The sequence below is a fragment of the Centroberyx affinis genome, unplaced genomic scaffold (genome assembly GCF_046629955.1).
Source record: "Centroberyx affinis isolate AG114_WGS23_722 - 3 ecotype Tasmania unplaced genomic scaffold, CSIRO-AGI_Caff_v1 ptg001334l_1, whole genome shotgun sequence".
Classification (NCBI taxonomy): Eukaryota; Metazoa; Chordata; class Actinopteri; order Beryciformes; family Berycidae; genus Centroberyx; species Centroberyx affinis.
The window spans coordinates 37,883-59,847 of NW_027279831.1; the positions used below are offsets into that span (position 1 = coordinate 37,883).

A 21,965-nucleotide genomic window follows, 5' to 3' on the forward strand; every position below is an offset into this window, starting at 1 on the left:
TGTGATGATTAGTTGCCATAAACCGCATATGGACTTTAAATTCTACCAGACTTGTCTTCCCCTTCTGTCTTCTCAATTTCTTTCCTTATTGTAGGCCACTCTGATGACTTGGCCTGGCAATATTGTTGGCCAATTGAAATCATTCCATGGCTGATTTAGATCAAACCAGGTATACCTTGGTGTATTTAAACACAGCTTTTAAGACTCCTCAGTGTTTCTACAGCATCTGAGAAATACTGTTTTGTAGTACAGCAGCAGCCTCTCATTGCAGGTGGCAGCGCTGGCCCATCATGTCAGCCACAGTGAGCAGCTGTCTGGGGATGAGTGATTTTGTTGGCTCCGATAACAGGGCCCACCAAATGGCTGCTGCCGGGTCGTCTGGTAATCCATGCAAGACCTGTCAGCAGCTTTGCTCTCAGAGTCCTGCAGACCCTCAATGACAACGGCCTGAAGCCCACTGGAGCATTGAGCTAGTATCCAGGGTCCATGGGCTACCTGTCACTTTGAGCACACCGTTGGCAAGCTGCACGTTAGCCAAATCCTCGCTGTCAAGCAGATGAGGTATTTTCAATAGAATTATGCCTTCTGAATTTGCACACCTACATTCATCTGTTTCAAGGGTCAAAATCATCAAAACACAAGCAAATGAACTTAGTTGAGGGATGTGCATGTCAGTCACACAAAGCAGTTCATATCACACACAAAGACACACAGAGACAACATTCAAGAAACCTGCCACCAGGAATCAGAAATGAATTATGCCAACTTTTGCATTGGAGTGAAATTTATTCCCAGTTAAATATATTAACAGCTCACAGTAACATTGTTTAACATCGATTTCAACAGGAGGATGAATGAAGATCTACGGGATCCTTGTGATATTGTACTATTTTTATTGTTTCCATAGAATTGGCACCATTCTAGCACACTCCAGAGCTCTGGGGTCAGTAATACACACATTATATCTGGCCTCATAAAGACAGTAGTAAGACAAAAGCATTGTTTCAAACCTGAGAATTGTTGTGCCATGAGTGGCAAAACCATACCAAGTAATTGAGTATTTCATTCAAAATATGATTTGCTTGCTCCCATCCCCATAACCCCCATTTAAAAAAAAAATCAGAACAGAAGAATATCAGGTGTCAACCCTGATTAGTTTAACTTTATATTATTATAATCCCCCGTGCATTACAGACTGTTAGCTTGAAATGTTGAGATAAACATACAAACACATATATGCATTTACATAGATACATGTGTACACTCCATTTCCCTCACACAGAGATCAAATAAGATATACACTGGGAAGTAAACACAACTAAAACAAATTCCTAAAACATTACAATTGCGAGGCCCAAACTGCAAATTAAGATAGCACTGATTTTTATATTAAGGCAGTAAAAACTTAGATCATTCAACCTACGTTTTGAAATAGCAGTCTGGTAGAGGAGTCACGCTCATAATTAAGCCAATATTAAACAATAAAATTCAATGCAGGAACTGAATCAGAGGTTGTGCTCCGTGGATGGAAGAATAGCTGCAGGCAGAAGTGAATATTCCAGATACAGAAAGGTGCTGATGTTGTTCTATGCAATGTTAGCCAATTTTCTGGCAGATTGGAGGTCTCCATGATCAGGGCCACCTCTAGTTTTATTCAGTAATAAATAAAAAAAAAAAAAAAATCAATTTGCAACCAGCTACAGGTCTCATGCCTTGTCCGTCCATCTGTTTTTAGTAGCAGGCAAAGAGTGTGTGACATGTGTTTGTGCCTAGGCCTAGCTTCCTCTGGCTGGGCAGTTTGTGCTGGTGAGTAGAGGCTAGTGGGATGACTCCTTTTATCTACACTATGAATAATTGATGGACTTCCTCCAGCATACCTTACTTAATCATCAGAGAATTCACTACCACGTGGCAGGCATGGACGGTAAATATTTTAGCATTTTGGGGAAAAAAAAAAAAAGGAGACAGAGAGAGACAGTTAAAAGCTTTGGTTTTCATTGTTTATCAAATAGAAAACTGTGTACATTGTACTTTATATCATATATATTTATTTATAAAGTGCTTAATAGGAATAGATAGCTATAGTATGTAATCATATATTGTTATATTAGTTGTTTTCTTTGTTGTTGTTGGTGGAGTATTCCTTCGGCAATGTGTGAGCTGTTATTTACATAATGTATACAAGTCCCGGGTTGAAACCCCCACTTCCTGGAGATGGGAGTGCGGTTCTGCTGAAATCACGACAGCGAGCAGGTGACGCCCGCGTCCTCGGAGTGGTTACAGTTGTGCACGTCCCGGGATATATGGGAGCACTCGAGGAGCGAGGCCTCTGCGCCAGTGCACTTGAGATTGTCCATCAGGATCTTACCCGTGCCGGGGCCAAAGAAGGATTCTTCCCGGGCCGCCGTGGCCTCTCCGCAGCCCAGCTGGCGGCACACCACCTGGGCGTCCAGGAGGTTCCAAGCGTCATCGCACACTGTGCCCCATTCGGACTCCTGGAAAATCTCCACCCGGCCCTCGCAGCGGTGCTGGCCGTCCATCAGCCTCAATTCTCCTGCACAAAGAAAGAAGAGTCTTACAAATATTCATGTTTTGGGACCCAATCCAGAGGAAAACATAATGAACTGCTGCTCCTACACCCTAGCTGAAGATAGGTGTGACAGTCTGGGACCTACCTTGAGTGTGTTCTTTGGTGGTGGGAGCCATGTCTGTTATCCCAAAGCCTCCATGTCCACGGATGTTTTGGAAGGCTAGAGGAAGCAGAGGGAAACAGAGTAATGCTTCAGCGCTCTGGAGTACTTAGGAAATATCAGTTCACAAAAACATTAGCAAAGCTCTCTTCCTCATCATTACTTAGTAATCAATACAGAGCCTATTGCTTTGTTCTTTTAATGCCATGACACATAGACAATATTTTGTAGCAAAGTTGTCGAGCAATTTTACCACACAATTATGTGTGTAAAATATTTTTAATCATAGCTTTTATGCTTATAGCCCCCACTGTTATGCATAGATTATGTCCCACTTGCCAATCCTCATTCCTGCTTAAATCAGTATTATTGGTGTGCACTGATTAAAAATCAGAGGCATAACCATATATTTCCCTATCAAACTTAAACAAATAATGTGCTATGTATGTAAAGGGGAAGATTCTTTTTCTCTCTCCTGTGTGTGTTTGATTTAGCCTTAAAGAATTGAAATTTGGCCTGCGGGCATCCAGTGATGCTGATGAGCCTTGACTCCTCCACTCTATTTTTTATGCTCTCTGGGCTGTCTGTTCCTCAGAGTACTACACTCATACATGGCAAAGAGACAGCCCAGCAGGGCGGGCATAGATGGCTGGAGGAATAGTAACTATGGGCTTGCTGTGGGAGGGATGACTAAGGTGGATGTGTATATGTGTGTGAGCATCTAGTTATATAGATACATATTATGTACAAGTGCACTTATGCTCTATTTACTGTACATGTGCATGTCCTCAAATGTATGCCTAACACCTAAGAGATGTAGCGCCACTTCCTGCTTGAGAGGCCCAGTCTTACGTGAGCAGATAACTCCGGCATCCTCATGGTGGCCGCAGTTGTGCTGACCCCAGCCCAGGTGGAAGCATTCACTGAGCTCTCTTTCATCGCCTGTGCAGTCGATGTTGTCCAGCAGGATGGGGCCCGAACCGTAGCCGAAGTAGGCCAGGGCCTTGGCCGAGATAGCCGGGCCGCAGCCAAGCTGCTTACACACCACATGGGCGTTGAGCATGTCCCATTCATCGTCACACACCGTCCCCCACACGGTACTGAAGAGGATCTCTACACGACCCTGGCAGCTGCTGTTACCGTTCACCACACGGATGGTATGCTGGTCTGCGCGGGAACACAGACAGAGACGTAGATTGTAGTGATTTTAGAGGAGAGGAGGGAACCTTTTTTCAAACTCAATTCTGATGGTTGAATAAAATGTTATATTATAAGTAGGTGAGTCAGTGTTGATGGTGCATTTGAAAAGGAAAAATGTCTGGGTTTGTGTACCAAGTAAAAATCAGCTTGCATTGTTACCTCTTGTTGTCGGAGAAGTTGTGGCGACAGTTGTTGTATGCTCGGTGATTGGAACTGTTCCGTCTATTGCTGGAGGGGAAATGTAATACATGATAGAATAACCTTATCACCCAATAAACCAAACTGCCAAACTGTACTAATAATAATCATGGTGGGGTTAGGCTGTTGCATACTTTCACCACCATGTTTCAGTGGCGCTGCAGTGTGATACATTCTGAGACAATGGGGAGTAAATAGCACTCCCTGTTGGCCATGGGGCAGAAGTGCAGATTTCATTACAAATGTGAACAAAAATCCTAACAAATAAGGTGCATATATCAGATGGGCAGTCAGCCAGGGGACTTGTTTGCTTACTAGTTAACATCTCCCATTACTGCTGACCAGGCAGTCATGTTAATGGTGTGGCTGGTTTCTTACCTGCAGTGGTGCCTGTGAAGAAGAAACTTCTCCCCTTGCTGTTTGTATGAGTGTTCTGAGGAGTCGCAGTAGTGGAGCCTGAACCTGAAGAGGGTAGGAATGACAATGACTTGATATATGTACTATTACTACTAATACTACTACTACTACTACTACTACTACTACTATTACCACTACCATTACTTCTATTACTACTACTAGTATCACTACTTCCACTGCTATTACTTCCACTCTTACTACTATCCCTTCTTCTGCTACTTCTACTACTAGTACTTTACAACTACTATTACCATTGTTTCTACTATTACTAATACTACTACTAGAACTACTACTACTACTACTAACAATAATAATGATAATAATAATAATAATAATAATAATAATGATATTAATAATAATAATAATAATAATAATAATAATAATAATGATATTAATAATAATAATAATAATAATAATAATAATAATAATAATAATAGTATCATCATTATAATAGAAGAAGAAATTAACAAATAGCTGTAATAACAGTCACGATAATAACGGGTTGTCATGCAGTCTTTTTGTTGTTTGTTTGTATGATCCGGTTTATATCACTACTACTTGTGTAGATGTAGATTGCACGACTGAGAGCAGCGTACCAGTGCAGATGACCCCAGCGTCCTCATGGTGGCCACAGTTGTGGACGCCCCAGCCCAGGCTATAGCATCTAGACAGCTGCTGCTCGTTGCCGTTGCAGTTGACGTTGTCCAGTAGAATGCGGCCTGTTCCGTAGCCAAAGTAGGAGCTGCTGAGGGCCGAGACGGCGTGGCCGCAGCCCATCTGCTGGCACACCACCTCGGCATCCTTTTCAGTCCATTCGTCATCGCACACTGTCCCCCAGCGCCCCTGGTAGTAGATCTCTACCCGACCCTGGCAGCTGTCCAGTCCAGCCACCAGACGGATGGTGCCATCTCCTAAACCAAGAGGGAGGGATTTATAGGAATTCATGTGGAATATATCTTTCTTTACATACAGTGAAGGGTAACACATTTTCAAATAGGTTTTACGTAAGAATTGGTGTCAGTGTCAACTTTAAAATGGGGGTATCAGAATAAATGTTAGCTGCAAGGGTGTGTGTGCGTGTGTGTGTGTGTGTGAGAGAGGGAGAGAGAGCGAGAGAGAAAGGGTGTGAATTTATACAATACAGTTCCAGAGAAAACAGAGAGAAAGAAGCAGGAAAGTGGAGATTGAGCGGAAGAAGAGCTAGTATTGCACTAAGCACAGATGTTGTCATCTCATGCCATGGGCTGAACAAAAACACCTATTAGAGACAATAGACGTTCTCATGTATCCATAATCTACAATAGCTCTCCCAACCTAAGGAAACCATGGATCTATGAGGATTCGCTGCACTCCCGGTGGGACTCAGGACGGCCTCTGGAGAACCAGGCAGATACGTCACATTTCCACTAAATGCGGCCCATGCCAGGTGTCTTGTGACCCTCTTGGGATTTAAGAGTGAAAACAATAGGGCGACCACAACAAAGGCAGACCCAGCAAACAATAAGCATGGCCTGGAATTTGGGAGGCCTTTGAGGTGTCCTGTAGTGTTTCTTTAAAGGTATCCAGGATACTTTCGACTGAGCCAAAAAGCCTTTGATGTCCAGCACAGTTTTGGAGCGAGTGAGTGAAACTGAAATACGATGGCCCTGATTTATGAAGAGAGCTTATGTTCAATTTTAAATCTAATCTACTCATTCTCCCCCGTAAAAAAATGTCCTTCATTAATGACCTTGATCGTACCAGCGAGATCGTTCTCGTGTCTGCTCTGAATGTGTGTGCTTATTTGAAGAGGTTTTCTCTTAGACCCACAGACTGACAAAATAAGCCAGCATTCATTATTTAATGAAACCTGCCACTGCAGTTTGTAGTAACAGCTGTTGTGCCACCTGTCTATTAGATGGATGTTTTTTTTTATTATTTTATTCATAGAGTTTCACAAATCATAGCTTACAGAAATTAAAATGCAGAAAAGCTGGCTTAATGTTTAATTCCTCCAAACAAATTATGCCTCTATGATGTTATTTCACACTGAGTGTTGTTGTTTGTTTTGGGTTTTTTTGCATCTCATATGCATTGGAATGAGAAAGAAGTGCAGATGAGTAATGAGTGTTGCTCTGATCCACTGATATAGCAGAGAGACAATATGACATCTGTCCTCAAACTTATATGCAAATCAGCCTGCCTGCATGATTCCATTTGAGGAGCTGGACGAATACTTTCATATGTATTTATTGGAGGGTAATGTTTTGTTTTCTCCAGAATACTGTTTGATGCTGTCTCTTGTGTTCAAATTATAAGAAAGTTTCACAGGTCAAACATGACAAGTGTCTTATGATCATCTCAATGCTTAAATTTGGGATAAGTTCTACTGTGGTTTCATAAATTATGGCCATTAAATGTGTACTAATTCTTCAGAAATGAACTCTTAGTTTATTTATCACGTCAAATGTATCAGTTGCCAGCACATAGGATCAGCACATAGGGTATATTTCAATATATCCTATGTGCTTTTAATAAAATCTTAAGTGAGTTCTTGAAATGTCTAACTGGCACAAGTCTCTTTGAATCTGGATTCTTGCCATTTGCTTTTGCACTTAATTTTAAAGATAAATCCAGCTCTGTGACCTCTCAGGTTGGCTGAAGACCAGTCTCATTTAGATAAAAGCAGGCCACTTACGTAAACCTGATTTCCTACGGGATGGTGTGGTGGGCTCGTCCTGACCTTTTGGCTCCACGGATGTGTCTGCCCGGCAGAAGACAAATGAAAAGGAAACAGAAATTTGAGCAACTTTCCTGTCTTTGCTTTTCACTATTATTCATGGAGAAATGATTCACCACTTCCTTAAACGAAGCGCTTCACCTTTACAAGTGACGGCCACGTCCTCGTAGTGGTAGCAGTTGTGGATGCCCCAGCCCTGACTGCCGCACTGGCTGAGGTCTGTCTCCCCTCCTTTACAGTCCACATTATCCAGCAGGATGGGACCCGAGCCTTGTCCGAACTGAGAGCTGCTGCCCACGGCCACAGCCAGTCCGCAGTCCAGTTGCCGACAAACCACGTTGGCATCCACCATGTCCCAGTTGTCGTCACACACCGTACCCCACGAATCATTGTAGCGCACCTCCACGCGGCCCTCACACCTGTTACGTCCGTTCACCAGTTGCACTTTGGAGAGATAAACATAATATCTGCCATGGCTGCACACATTTAATCAGGAATCTCTTTGCAAAATTTCCTTCCTCTGTCTTTTGGTGAACTGAGGGTATTCATTTTTCTCTCTGTAAAGTTATAGCCTTTTTGGTTTGTTTGGTTGTGAATGTGCCACAGTACAAAAAAATCAAAGTCCAAGGCGTATAAAAGGTCTACTGTCCGAGGAACATTAGAGTAGCATGTGTTATTGTCTGGAAAATAATGGAATGAGAAGACAGATTAGTGTGGCTCTAAAATAATGATAGTTAATAGCGAGAAAAATCCGTTTGGAATAGGTCTAATCCTTACCAACTTAAGGCACAAAATAGGACAGAATGAGCCACATGACTCCTTGGACCTGAGGTAGGTAGATGGAGAGAGAGGGGGGGGAGTGCAAGGCAAATAAGTAATTGAGGGGATTAGGGAACTGGAGAGCCGGGGAAGTGGCCTTGTTTAGAAAGCCCCAGGCTCTGATCTACCATCTTTACTCTCTCTTTCCCTGTCGCACAGCCAGCCACTGGAAAGATAGGCTTTCACGGCCTGGCCTGGATGCAGACATGTTTTGCTGAACGTGAGTGTCTGTGCTGGTGTGGTGGAGGTGGAGGTGGAGGTGGAGGCTCACGCTTACCTTGGTATTGCGTCTCTTCGGAGGTTTGCATGCTATTGGCTGAAACAGGAGGGAGGAGGGAATATGAGAGAGAGTTTGGTCAAATTATTTGTTGAAAGGCGGTTCTTGGCCTTCCATAGTACATGTACTTTATATCTACTATATCTATTTTCCTGTAACCCTAGACCCAGCTTGAAACGCAACAGAAAGCCTATTTAGACCACGTACTGCACCAGCAGGGGAGTTACAACAGAACTACAGTATGTGTTCGCCCATTCCTATGATTTCTTTTGGGGGTTTTATTTTGAAAGTGAAGGACAAAAGTAAGAAACAAGATAAAATCGTATTCATGCCAAGGCGGATACAAGCTCCAATCAAACTGTGCTCTGAACGAAAGCACTTTTAATTTGATGTTTATCTTTTATTCCACGTCAAGCAAATTAATTAAAAGCAAACTGCTCTGTGAATGGGAACAATGACAAAATATTTATTCATGCAGAAGCTAGATCGATTCAACCAGGCCACGCAGGACTAGGCTGTGATCTGGGTGTTACCGCTTAATCAGACATTCCTGAGATGTGAATATCTTGATGCAGCACATGTTGCCCTGAAAGTCCATGAAGACACAGTAGAAGACATTTGCAGCCTAGTATAGAGGACATTCTAATGCCTGGAGACTGTGGTGTTGGGTTTCAACCACTCACAAAGACACCAGAGGGACTTTTCTAAGCATCACACCCAATGTAGGTCAATAAACAGGCTTCTCCCATTGTAACTTGTGGCATTGAAACCAAATGTACAGTATATGTATAAAAATACCTATGTTAGCTATGTGGGTTAGTAATTCAGCTGTTTAGGGTGTCACATGCAGGTTATTTCCAACTCTGCTGTATTCAGGGCAGAAACAGGTTGTATAAAAACAATTATTTTCCAAAGAGGGTCAGAAAAATGAAATGTGATTAACTTGAATAATACTCACTGGGTACAGCCCGCCTGTTTATTTTCACGTCTCCTGAAATCAGAATACAACAAATATTAGTCAGACACACATTTGGATATCTGTTGGATATCTGTCAAGAGACAAAATAACATAAATGTGCATCAGCGCATTTGAATTACAGTTAACATGCTCTATTTGTGGGTTGGGGATCCATAATGTCTAAACTAGTGGAATTGATCCTAACTCCCTTAAAAAACAGCTGCAGGGCTTTTGGCCAGCTACGACTGGTAAACACTGGGCAGACAGTGGCTGCAGACACAAAGGCGCTCATCTACAGGGAGTTGACTTGCAGGTACGCCCGGTTCTTCAGCTTTATTAAGGCCTCACACACGTGGTAACACACTGACAAACAAAAAAACAGCTCATGTGTCACATTCTCTTTTCTCATCAGTCTAGGGCAGTGGTCTTCTAACTTTTCCTCTTCCACCACCTTTTCAAAATATCATGGAACCCAGCGCTGATTTAGTGGGCTATCAAGTAGGCGAGCCAGAAAGATGTACCCTTTTGTTTTAGGGTACTGAGTTACAAGCCCATAATATTTTATTCAACCAACCTTAAAGTCACACTGTAATTGACTTTTTAGCTTGTTCTATTGTGTATTATACCATACATCTATTTATATTTCATTTATTTATATGCCAAAAAATGACAATGACAACCTTCCTGGAAAACTTCCTGGTGACTTCACTGGGTACCAGGAAGTTTACATAATCCAACCAATAAAACCATCACAACAATGAGCAATGATACCTTTCTTTCCCTAACTGATATCCCATTGGTTTTAAGTTTTGAATGATCCTTTGAAAACTTTATGCCAACCCCAGGATCCTGTTTCAACAGAAAATACATCACATGAAGGAAGCAAGATGCTCTCAAAATGCGGTTTCATTGTGACTTTAAAAAAACCGGGAATTGGGAGGGGTATAACCAGGAATGATAACAACATAGTAGCTTTAGATAACAATTTCTTAATCCATGAAACATCCTACCTTTGTGTCCTGAGCCAGTCTCTAAAAAACACCAGTTTAGGGAATAATAAAGCAAACAGTCTCTATCTGATACATGCCATTTAGCACTTCCACCAAAGTCCATCTATGTACAAATGGAAATGTATCACAAATACGATTGAAGAGTTTTGCTATAGCCATTTTTGAAAAAAAAAAATCATGATGTATATTGCTCGCTATTTCAATAATATATTTGTTAATACAAATACAAATATGAGCGAAGGTCTTAAGTATAGTATTCCAGAGTGAGGTTGCTTTAATGCCACCAATCATTTCATAAGAATATGTGTCACATTTCTCAAATGGTGCATATCTCATCTTTGGAATGAAAGTCTATATCTAATATAAATGTGTAAAATCATATCTAGCCGACTATGCTGTATGGCAGAAGCTGAAAAGCCCAACTCCGACGGTCAGGCAGCTTGGAGGGAGTGGCTTTGAGATGTTGTAGCTTTGGAAGAACCCCACATGGCACCCCTCACCCCTCACCCCCACCCACTCACCCCTCACCCCCACCCACTCACCGAGTCGCAGCAGCACGCTGATGGCCACCAAGAAGAGGGACCCCAGCAGGGGCAGCAGGAGCCAGACGGCCGGGTTCCAGCACCTACGCTCGCTCTCCGTCGCACGCTGGCCTCGCATGGCTGCCTGACTGACCATCCTCCTGCAACACACACACACACACACTCTCAGTCTCCCTCTCTCTTTCTGTCCCCCTACCAGGTTTCCTGAAGTCCTGAGCTGTAACCCTTTTGTGTGGATAGAATCCTAAATTTAGTAGAGTTGCGCTCCCCACTAGTCTCCCACTGCGAAACAATAATCACTCATTTCATTCTGGTTGCTACTCTAATTGTAGTATTGGATTGTTTTCTCTGATGGACCCTGCAGCCAAACTGCTGTTGTGGTAGTAGGTATTGATGATAGTCCAAGGTCAGGCTAGGGAAGTTTGTGGTCGTTTCCAGAGATCATGTGATGGCTGAAATCAGTGCATGGAAGTGATGATGTTGAAAGGAAGGGAAGGAAGGGATGTAAGGAAGCCATGCAGTGGCATTTCTAAAGACCATTTTCACAGATCTGGGCAACCACTGCCACTTAAATACCAGGCACAGAGTTGAGTTACATTACTGTTTTGTTCTTCAGCGAGCATGTTGGAACAAAATGGCCGCCATGCATCATCCTGGCAGCAGGTAAGAGCGGCCGCAACAACAGAATCAGGGCAAGGTCTGTTACACTGATAAGCTAACGGCAGCGAGGAACAAAGATGAGTTCACATATTTCCCACCATCAAAGTCAGATTGGGGCGGGCTCGTGTCCCATGCAGAGGTGGGCACCTGCGTTATGGTGTTGGATAATCAAGGGGCTTTCCTTTAGACACAGGATATTGGGATCCATTTGCAATCACTCAATAATCAGAGGATAGTGCTGTAATCAGACACTGAATGAATTCTTGAGTGAGAAACTGGGACGAAAGACACGCTTGTCCAGGACTGCAAGAGAAAGTTATAGTATGATACAGATAGGAAAAATAGAACATACAGTATTGCGTTTTAGCATACATGCATACAAGAAAACTCAATACAGCCCATTTTAAATACAATACAACCATTTCAGTCACTGTACCTGGAGGGATAAGAAGTACCTACTGAATGAATTTCCAATTTCACCTGTGCTCTTAAATGTAACCTGAAGCAAAAGTGTCAAGAGTGTGATCTTAGCATGTTATCATTAAGAGAACAGTGTGTGGGACCAGGCTTTGGGCTGTTTTGTCTCCTTGCTCATGCAGAATCCCCCCTGACCTTACACTGGAATGTGTATTAGGGGATGATGAGGGGAGAATTTGATATTGGCCCCTGGAGATAGTGGACATTCCGAGCCCAGGGGGCACAAAAAGACATTTCTGCTTTCCGTGGTCCCCGTCGTCAGGCATAAACACGGCTTCCTGCAATCTGTCACTAGAACCCTCCAAAACGCTTAGGCACCTGATGACACCGCAGGGGCGCCTCTCGTCTCCTTTGGAGAGCAGGAGGCGGGGGGGGGGGGGGGGGGTTAAAATCCACCTTCCTCTGTACTGTATATGTACAGTTCTCTGCAGCTTGTCCAATTTAATGCACTTTCACATGGCCTCCATAGTAGAATACCAGAGAGGTCATGGGAGCCACTAATGGCACAACAACACTAAACAGCAGCCAAACACAACAAAAAAACCTCTGGACAATACAGTGTTCATCCTGTTTCACTGCTTGTTTTGACGGCCTTTGCATTGACTTAATAGGTGGGGAGCAGAGAGCCAGAGGCCCACAGAGAAGTCATTGTATATCCAATTGGGAGGTGGGGATTTTAACACCAGCACAGCGCTCTAGAGCCACGGCTGTCTCATCTGCAGACTGCACCAACAAACCACTCCAAACTCCGGGACAAATGGCTCAGTTATGAGGGATGAAAAATAATCTAGTTCCCAATGTTATGTTTTTCAATACTCCATTCATAGTGGGATGTAGCGCAGATCCGCTGGGGAATAATGTTGCCTTTTGTGTCGGCTGTGCTTCCCCTCCCTTCTCTCTTCCCTCTGCTGAGAAATAGCTGAAAGATCTCGGCCCCACAAAAATACCCCTTAATGTCCGAGATAAACCGGAGAATAACGCTGTCACTCGCTTAAAAGGGAAGGATTTTGAGCCATTTAAATAGAGATTCATTGCATTTGTCAGCATGTGGATCTGAGCATTGTGTTATTCCATTCCACTTTATTTCCTTATTGTGGAATATGACGAGTATAACAGAAGAGAGACATTTATAAACAGAATGCTGAAAACTAAAGACATTTCCTTATATATTCCCTGGTGGAATCTGTAACAGTAAATATGAATATCTATAGTGCAACATCACAGTACAGTAAGAACAATCCCTGACCCTGAAAGTTGAGCCTTATCACATTTTTATGAATACACAGTTGCACACAAGCGAATTTCAATGAGACACAGAGAGGCTGAATTCAAAGAAGTTTTCCAGTCACTGACTTGTAATATTGCCAAATTAATGTTTAAAAGGACAATACGCATAGTCGAGTATGATAAACACATCAGCACAAAGCAAAAACAACTTAAAGAAAATACATACCTGTTGTAAGTGTCTCTCTCCCACAGTAAAAAATTATAAAATAGGTTTCCTCCCAAAAAGAGCCTCAAAAAACCAAATTGTCCTTGGATCTCAGATGGCAGGCAGCTTAATTCCAAAAGTCACACAGAAAACAGAAACTTTGTGTAGAAATAGCGGGAGGAAAAAGCATTAATCCAGCGCTACGTGTACCAGGTCTTTCATCTCCTTAACCCTCCGTGACTATAAGTACCTGGCTTCAGTGACAGAGATTACGTAAAACAATAAAGACAAGAGCATTGTATGTTAATATCCTAACGCCCTGTAACTGTCTATGCTTAAAAGAGGCAGGAGGGGGAAGAGCAAAAAAAAAGAGACAATGAAAGCTAACCCTTCACAGGTACCCCAGCATCTCCAGTTTCAGGTAGTGCTCACAGAAGGTGCGGTCCTGCTCATCTCTATACACACTCACAGAGGGAGACAGGGCAGCGGCTGAGGTCCTGTGTGTGTGTGTGTGTGTGTGTGTGTGTTTGTGTGTGTGTGTGTGTGTGTGTGTGTAGGACTCTCCCACACAGATCCACTCTAAAGCAAAAGATTGTGCAAAAGATTGTGCAAGTTCTCAGGAATCAGGCCTTTGAGTAAATCAAATTTTCTTGGAGTATTTCCACTTTAAAAAATCCTCTGGTCCTTACTTAGACAGGCATAAACTACTGCTACAGGATCCACAGCATCGGAACTGAAAAGAGAAGAGAAAGCAGGCACTAATATCATGGCTGAGTGCTTTTTATATCCTTGTCAGAGGACATAAAAGCACAACCGGTGGGGTCGATGTCCGGTGCTTGACCTTTATGTGTCCCTCCAGCACCTCCGAAACCTTTGAGCTGCTGAGTGAACAATATATCAATTCTCTGGTTTACTTGAAGATTGTTTTATCATGATGGTTTCCCAACATAATCTCAACTGTACATCCTCTGAAAGAAGTATTACTATTAGTAGGCTATTACGGCTTTTGTCGTCCATTTTCCAACACCCGCTAGCTTCTCTATTCAGCTACAGAGGGAGTAAAGAGGCTTAATGCGCCTCAAAGTAGTAACATTTCAGACATGTGAGATGCGATACAGTTCTTTCAATTGCATGTCTCCTCTCAAGAAAAAGCCTAGGGCCTCTCTGAATTGTGTAGCACACTAATAGCGATTGCCTTCAAAACACTAATCCTTCCTGAGCTGTGGAGAAACGTGCTGGCTGCTCATGCCCATTGTCAGGGTTTTCAAGGGCCAATTCAGGGCTCCTTCCTGTGGTGTCACCCGAATCATTGGATGAGACAAAATACAGGGATTCTGTTACACCAAGCTAATCCCCCGAACCTCCAGGACGGGCTGGAGAAAACACCCCCCGCACAGCGCAAGGTTGCACATTTTCTCGCCAACATTTTGGATTTCGCCGCCACACCTCCAGTAGCCTGCATGGCTCCATTTTCAGAATTCTTTTAGCTTTTGGTGTCTTTACACTTTTTTCTTTACTAAAGAGCTAGTAGAGCTGCTCAGTGACCAACACTAGAAGACTGTGGTGGTACTGGGAGGCTCACAGCTGTGAATGTATCTGTATGGCTCCACAAAAATCTTCAGGATGATTCAATATCTGGAAAATGTAGATGCACAAATTGAGAAAAACTTGCACTGTCAAAACGTAGGGGTTAGGGTTAGTGGAATTTCAGGAAGGATGCGCATAATAAATGTATCTCTAGGAATAATAAATAAGCATTGCATACTTACTGCATACCACACTCACCAGGCTCTGTTTACTGTGCTGTGCCAATACAAAATGAAAGAGGAGAAACCAGCACACTTGATCCTCAACAACAGATACAGGACAGAATACAAAATATGAGGAAAAAAGGTTCTGCACATTGTTTTCTGCCCCCAAAGTGCCAATAAATTATAAACCCTGGGAGTGTGCTGCCTCTGTTTTTTTTCTTCATGCTTTTTCCTCCTAATACAACATGAAAAAGGTGATGGATTTAAACAGCTATAGGCCTATAGGACTCACAGTAACCATGGTAATGATTTTGATGTTTAGGAAATAATGCTTTGACTTCATCTGCAGTGTTACCAGTATCTCCTTTCTGCCTCATAATAGACAACAGCCACCTAGGCAGCAGATAGAGTCCATGTGTTATCTATTGCAGACATCCCTCTTCCATTTTGTGACAGCCAAGCATGTGTTGGAGGGTTCACATGTCACTGGACGCACTCAGACAGATATTACTCGGATTCCCAGCTGTGATAAGACATACAATGATGGGGAGATGGTCACCAGTGATTAGATGGTGCCTGATCCGGCCCTGTGGCTGAGCAGGGTCAACGTCCCAGGCCACTACTAAAGGCCTTGAAATGGGATCGCTGACAGACACTTTCTCTCTTGAACAGTACAACCTCCATACAGATCAATCATCGGTGGTCCTCAACCTGGGGGTTGGGACCCTTTGGCTATACAAATTTATCATGATATCTATTTTTTCAGATTTATCTCTAATTTTTGCTTTTTTCTTGTGAAATGCTGAATAGTTGTAAGCCTCTAGACCTCTTTTGATACTCAAATGAAACAACTTGAAAGGAGAAAATCATTCTTTGGTTGAGCTGCTTACCGCGTTGATGGACAAAGTATTCAAACCCAAGGTCCATTAATCAGCTTCCAGTCTAGCTTGGTAACCTGCTTGATACATATACATCACAAACAAACGCAATGCAATCAAAGTTTTCTTGGGTGCCAAGCAAAGCTTGCGTTGGTCTGTAATAGGTCTGTGATGAAAGAGGAAACTTCAAGCTACTGCAAACAAAAGGCCTTAAGGAAGAAAAGAGCCAAGGGAGCCATGATTCTTTTTTCTCACTTTAGTGTCCAGGGCAGAGACACACAATCCCAGCAAATGGACCTTTCTGAATGATGAATTATGAACCTTCTAGGGTACACTTTTTGTGCACAGTCTTAAATGCCTTTGTTCGTGCGAAAACATAGTGCAATCTAGTGATTCATTGGTTTGGTGAGGTCAGCCGTTGTGCGTGTCCACAGAGAATATCTTACATAACTCAGAGACATGTACAGTAGTGAAGGGGTTAGGAGTAGCAGCATAAAGACCACCCTGAGTTATGTCATGGTGTCCCACTGTCACAGAAATATGAGTTATTTCAGTATCTCTGTTCACAAAGTTATGTGGGACTTGAATTTGAACTTGACACAAATAATGCTGTGCGACATCCTGCCACCTTTGTCTTGGAGAACAGTTCTAAATGGGTCATGGTGACAAGGAGTATTCTGTATCCTAGGTGGTGACAACTATGACACAGTTTTCCATTATCATACATACCAAGACTGTTAAGTAATTCATTTGAATATATATATATATATATATATATATATATAGACACAGATTGCTGCCTGTACTAAAAAATAAATTTGGTCATAGTTTACCCTTGAAGATATTGTATTTATTAAAAATGGCAATGAAAAGCAGTGTTGCACAGGATTTCGTTTGAAATGCTTCTTGCCATGCAAATACTGCAGCACAGTGCCCATGCATGACAAGGTGTACAATGAATCAAAATAAAAAAGACAGACTCAAATGTCTTGGAAAGAAAAGACCGTACGACAGCACTATACCTCCCTCTGGTCATTTGGCTCTTGTGAATGAGAGCAACTTCTAGGGGATCTGCTTGGAATTTTATTTCAATACAAATTACGGTGGGTGATACATCATGCAGATTCAATGTTGATGTCAAACAAAGCACTTTATGCTGCCAGTAAATTTAAATCACCACAAAATGCCACTTTATTCTCCCAGTAGATTAGAAACCAGATGATTCCCGTGGGGGAGGTGGGTCAACGCATCAGCACAGAATAGGATAAGAATAGAGTATGAAAGATAATACAACAGGTAATTACAGCAATTGAACATAATGAGAATAATACAATAACAAAATGAATAGACATTGTCTTTGTTAACAAATTTACAGGTTTGAGCAAGTATGCATCGCTCGCTATTCACATTATCAGGTGTAGAGATGGAAAAATGTCTATACAGAAGTGTTCCAGACAGACAAATGTATACTGTAAGATATTCACATTACCAGATTTAACAATCACCTAACAGTAAATTCACACATAAAAGTACATGCACAGAAATGAGTCTGGACATTCCAATGTGCACTGTTAGTATTTGTAGATGGTATTAGGATTCATAGAGAGATGTGTCCAGAAAGACATGTACAGGAATATGTACAAGTCATGTGCATGGCCACAGATCATGACTTTGCAAGCAGGGCAGATGGAAGTACAGAAATGTGCAATGGTTCAGCTATGTAGAGAAATACTGTATATACAGGTCAAGGCAGATGTACAGTGCAGAACATGGTAACAGAGAAAAACACTTATTTCTTTGCAGAGATTTCTTGAAATGTAATTCTAGTTTCTTCATACTTCTCTATCTGCTCACATATCATTACTGGGGATAGTGAATACAGCATTTACTGTGCAGAATTATGCATTAAATGGTGACTGGGATTCAGCAGGGGAAACAGGGAGTCTTGCAGCCCAGTTTCTCTCCCTCTCTGCTCTGTTTCTGCCTCTTGCCAACAGTCTGCCACACGTGAACAGGCAGAGATGGGAATGAGAGAGGGAGCGGCCCAAGGACACCCTGATAACAGAGACGGGTATGCTGAAGCTCTCTCTCTCTGTCTACCTCTGTCTCTTTCTCCCTCACACACACACACACACAAACCCGAGAGACGCTGTTAACTAATACACTTGCATAAGTGATTATTGTTGCCAGAAGATAGATCAAATGGCCTATTCCCTGTTGCTGTTGACACAAACGCCACCCAGTGGTCACAAACGGTACGCTCTGTCCCCTTGGTGGATTTTGGCAACATGATATTGAAAAGGTATGTAGCATACCTTAGGGGATTTATACATTTCAATATCACTGCCTTTGCCAAATAATGAAATCTCAGGAAGCATTTTATCAAGGTCCCAGGTATCATGTTATACAGTGCATTCCTGCTCACTATATCCTCACGTGAAAAAAAAAGTACAGAACAGAACATTAGGATGATCCCAGGTAGTGGTAATCATATACTAAATGTCTGAGGAGGTGAGCATACTGTGACACAACACTACTACTACTACTACTACTACTACTACTACTACTACTAATAATAATAATCATATATATTTTTTAAATGTTGTGGAGCCACTCCACTGATAATAATGAGAGGTTGACATAGACTTAAGCAACATGTGTTTTAGCTTTTGTGCCCAGTATTTCATAATCAAACTGGGGACCATAAAATGCATGGAACACCAGAATACACTTTTAACTCTAGACATGCCCATTCTAAACATGATACAATTACATCTATCTACTAACTAGTTGCAGAGTCCTCACAAATGAAAGGTGCTCAGGTGCAACTTTAAGCCACATAATGTGGATGTTACAACTGATCCCATGATGTGGGGTCAATTGTAAAATGTCAGAAAACAATTTCTTAGAATTACTGAAACCTCTGAAGTCTATTTTTGATGATCCTCAAGATAGTAGATAATGACCTTGAGGAATGGACACTTGTTTTGTACAAATACTGAAATTATTAGGTTTGATTTAAAGTGTGAGAACAAATATTATTTTTCCCACTTGGAAAATTTAGTTAGGCTACTGATTTAAATTGCACAATTTATTATTTAAATAATTATTGTACATTGAAAGAAAATGTCAACATTTGGACACCATTCAGTTGCATGGGCTGGCAGGTGCATTTAATGGATGCTGCAACAGACCTCAGATCTATCATCTAACATAGTCAATATCAGCAATAAGAATGAAAGCTTGCTAATCAAAACAATATCAGGAGCATTTTTAAAGAAAGAAATGTTTATATTTGCATATATAATATTAGGAAAAAATAAATAAATAAATTCTAGTGTGCTAAAGTTTCTATGGGGCTAAATTGCTTTATCTTAAGGATGTATTTCATATGTTTTCAACAGTATTTTCCTATTACCAGAATTATAACAATTCTGCCTTTTTGCTAACAAAGTTGATATCAGCCTCGTTCAATACATCTCAATAGTATTTTTGGTTTTTCCAACCAAACACAATACCATAAAAGAGGAAAAAAATATTGTGATTTCTTTACATTGTCTGTCTTTGTCCCACTGACAATCCAACTGATGAGATGTGTTAAAATGTCACTATGAGCGAAGCATAAACAGGGTTTTGTTTCCTGGTTAAGGGGAAGGTAGGATATTAAGGTTCACCACACTGCAGAGAAACTTGAAGACCTCTGCCATCTGATCACATGAACATGGTGAAGCGGCTAGAAATAATGTGACTGCCTCTGAGTGTGGCAATGACAAATCAGGGCAAGAAGCCAGCAAGGGAAGCATGACACTGCTATGAAACAGACAAAAGAGAGCAGTACAGTTATTCTTCTTGTCATCAAACCCTGTGCAGACATCTGACACCACATAGAGCAAGTAAAGCGATAGGGGAGAGATGACAAATCAAAACAGTTGTTGACAGAAAGTTCAGTGTTAACATTGCAATTCAGTGGAAGATTGGATTCGTCTTCCAGAGGAGATACAGGTCTACTGGTTTTATAAGATTGGGTTCTTCCTCCAGAGAAGGTATATTGGTTTTATAACATTGGTTTCTTCTCCCAGAGGACATATGTACATATGTCCTTTATGTACATATGTCCAGTGTACATAAGCCACAGAGCACAAGCATGTGTTTGTAACAAGAAGAAAGCAGTCTCTCTAAGACTAACTGAGAACCAGTCACAATAATTCAAATTCAACAGTTTAACACTTTGCTTTCGTAAAATTATTACATTTTATTCATATTAGGCACAGAACTCATGGAGGACGAGCCTCTTGGATGCCATGTGTCTAGTTGATGTAAAATTAAAAGCAACAAATAAACAAAAACTGAAATAAATAAAATAAAATAAAATGAAATGAAATTAAATAAAATGTCTCTCAACTCCCTCAGCTGATTATATTATTAAACTAACCTACCATTTTCTGCCACTGTAAATGGGTAACTCAGCACTAGCAGCCAATAGCCACTAGTGGTCATCCATCCCACACCAGTTGGTCGGGCTCAATTATTATGTTGCCTTCTCGTTCTGTCGGAAATATTGTAATTACCAGAGAAGCGCACTTGAACAAGCCAATAAGTCGGTCAATACGACTGGACACCCCTGGAAAGGTGGAACTTTCTATGGTACTTGAGGTGTGAGCTTTTCGGGGCAGAAGGCGTGGAAGCCGTGTCAATAACTGATGGTAAAAGTGATGTATAGCCTACAACAACTTTTGGCTACTAAATTATTTAGAACTTCAATTACATGACTGATAGGCTACATAATTTGTCCTCTTTATTCTGCCGCTGCAGCACAAATTAGGACTGTCGCTTGATTTCCAAAACAAAAGAAGTAACCAAAAAACGGTTTTTGTTGCAGGATCCATTTTGTAATCATTTCTGACGAAAGGCATTTAAATGTGCGACAAGTCGTATTTACGATTTTAAATTTCGGGCGTACTAGCTTACAAGGAGCACGGGAAGGCATCACTATTCTTGGACAGGACAGTTGCTCCAATGACGCTGAGACGCCGTCGTGTTTTCTACATGCAGTTTGACACGGGTGACTGTGAAAGATAAACAAACCCCGTCTTGCATGGTTATATGGTCATTTTACCGCTACCAGTGTCAGTGTTGCTAGCTAATTGTGCTGTCGACGAAAATACACTGGCTAGAAGAAGATAACGTAAGCTAATTTGATGAAAAGTTTCATAATATTAACTCTGAGAGGTGAGTCTGATACAAGTTATGGCTAAACTTAAGCTAACGTTGGCTAGCAGGGCGTATTAGTTGATACACCCTGGCTTATTACAATGCCATTACAAGCGGTCCATGTGCACTTACTAATTAGCTATGTTGACATTACTTGACCAGCTTCTGAATAATACTTTGTTTGCCAACGTAAGCTAGTTAATTAGCCACTGACCTAGTGCATCCTCACGGTAACATGAACGCTACACCAGCGTTCGTTAAAAATATACACATGGACACAGTTGAGTTCAGCTAGTATTTCCTCGGACATGTGTCTGCTACGTTAGGTTAAAATACTTGCGTTAAGGTGAATCAGCTTCGCTTCATCATTAATGTTAGCTAACGGTACCGCGTTGTTGCGCGTTTCAATGGAAGTTGACCAGTAAGCTAACTTGTTGCATCCTCAGCCGACCATCGTTCTTTATAAATGACCATGCTTGTATGTAAACCTAAGCTCTGTCGATCAAGTGTCCTATTGAGCAAAATGATGATGGATAATAAGTTTATTTGTTCTGGTCTGGGTAACTAAAGGGTGTCAACCTAGTCTGGTCTGCCACAAATTTTCGTGAATGTGGACATCTCTTCATTAAGCCAGGTTTTGACAGTATGAATGTAGAAAATATGTCGGTAACTTGTTTAAGTATCTGTAATGAGCCATTGCATGACCACCTTGTTTGGCGTGAAAAG

At 41.7% G+C, this 21,965-nt stretch overlaps 1 protein-coding gene across 1 annotated transcript; it reads right to left on the reverse strand.

Moving 5' to 3' along the window:
- Positions 1 to 2,237: 2,237 nt before the first annotated feature.
- On the reverse strand, positions 2,238 to 10,966 carry LOC139649366 (scavenger receptor cysteine-rich domain-containing group B protein). Its single transcript, XM_071525749.1, has 11 exons — positions 10,831 to 10,966; positions 9,279 to 9,311; positions 8,321 to 8,359; positions 7,354 to 7,668; positions 7,183 to 7,227; positions 5,102 to 5,416; positions 4,467 to 4,544; positions 4,050 to 4,118; positions 3,543 to 3,857; positions 2,676 to 2,750; positions 2,238 to 2,554 (listed from the first exon to the last, which is right to left on the reverse strand). The coding sequence occupies exons 1-11, from the start codon at positions 10,964 to 10,966 to the stop codon at positions 2,238 to 2,240; spliced, it is 1,737 nt and encodes a 578-aa protein (XP_071381850.1).
- Positions 10,967 to 21,965: the final 10,999 nt, after the last annotated feature.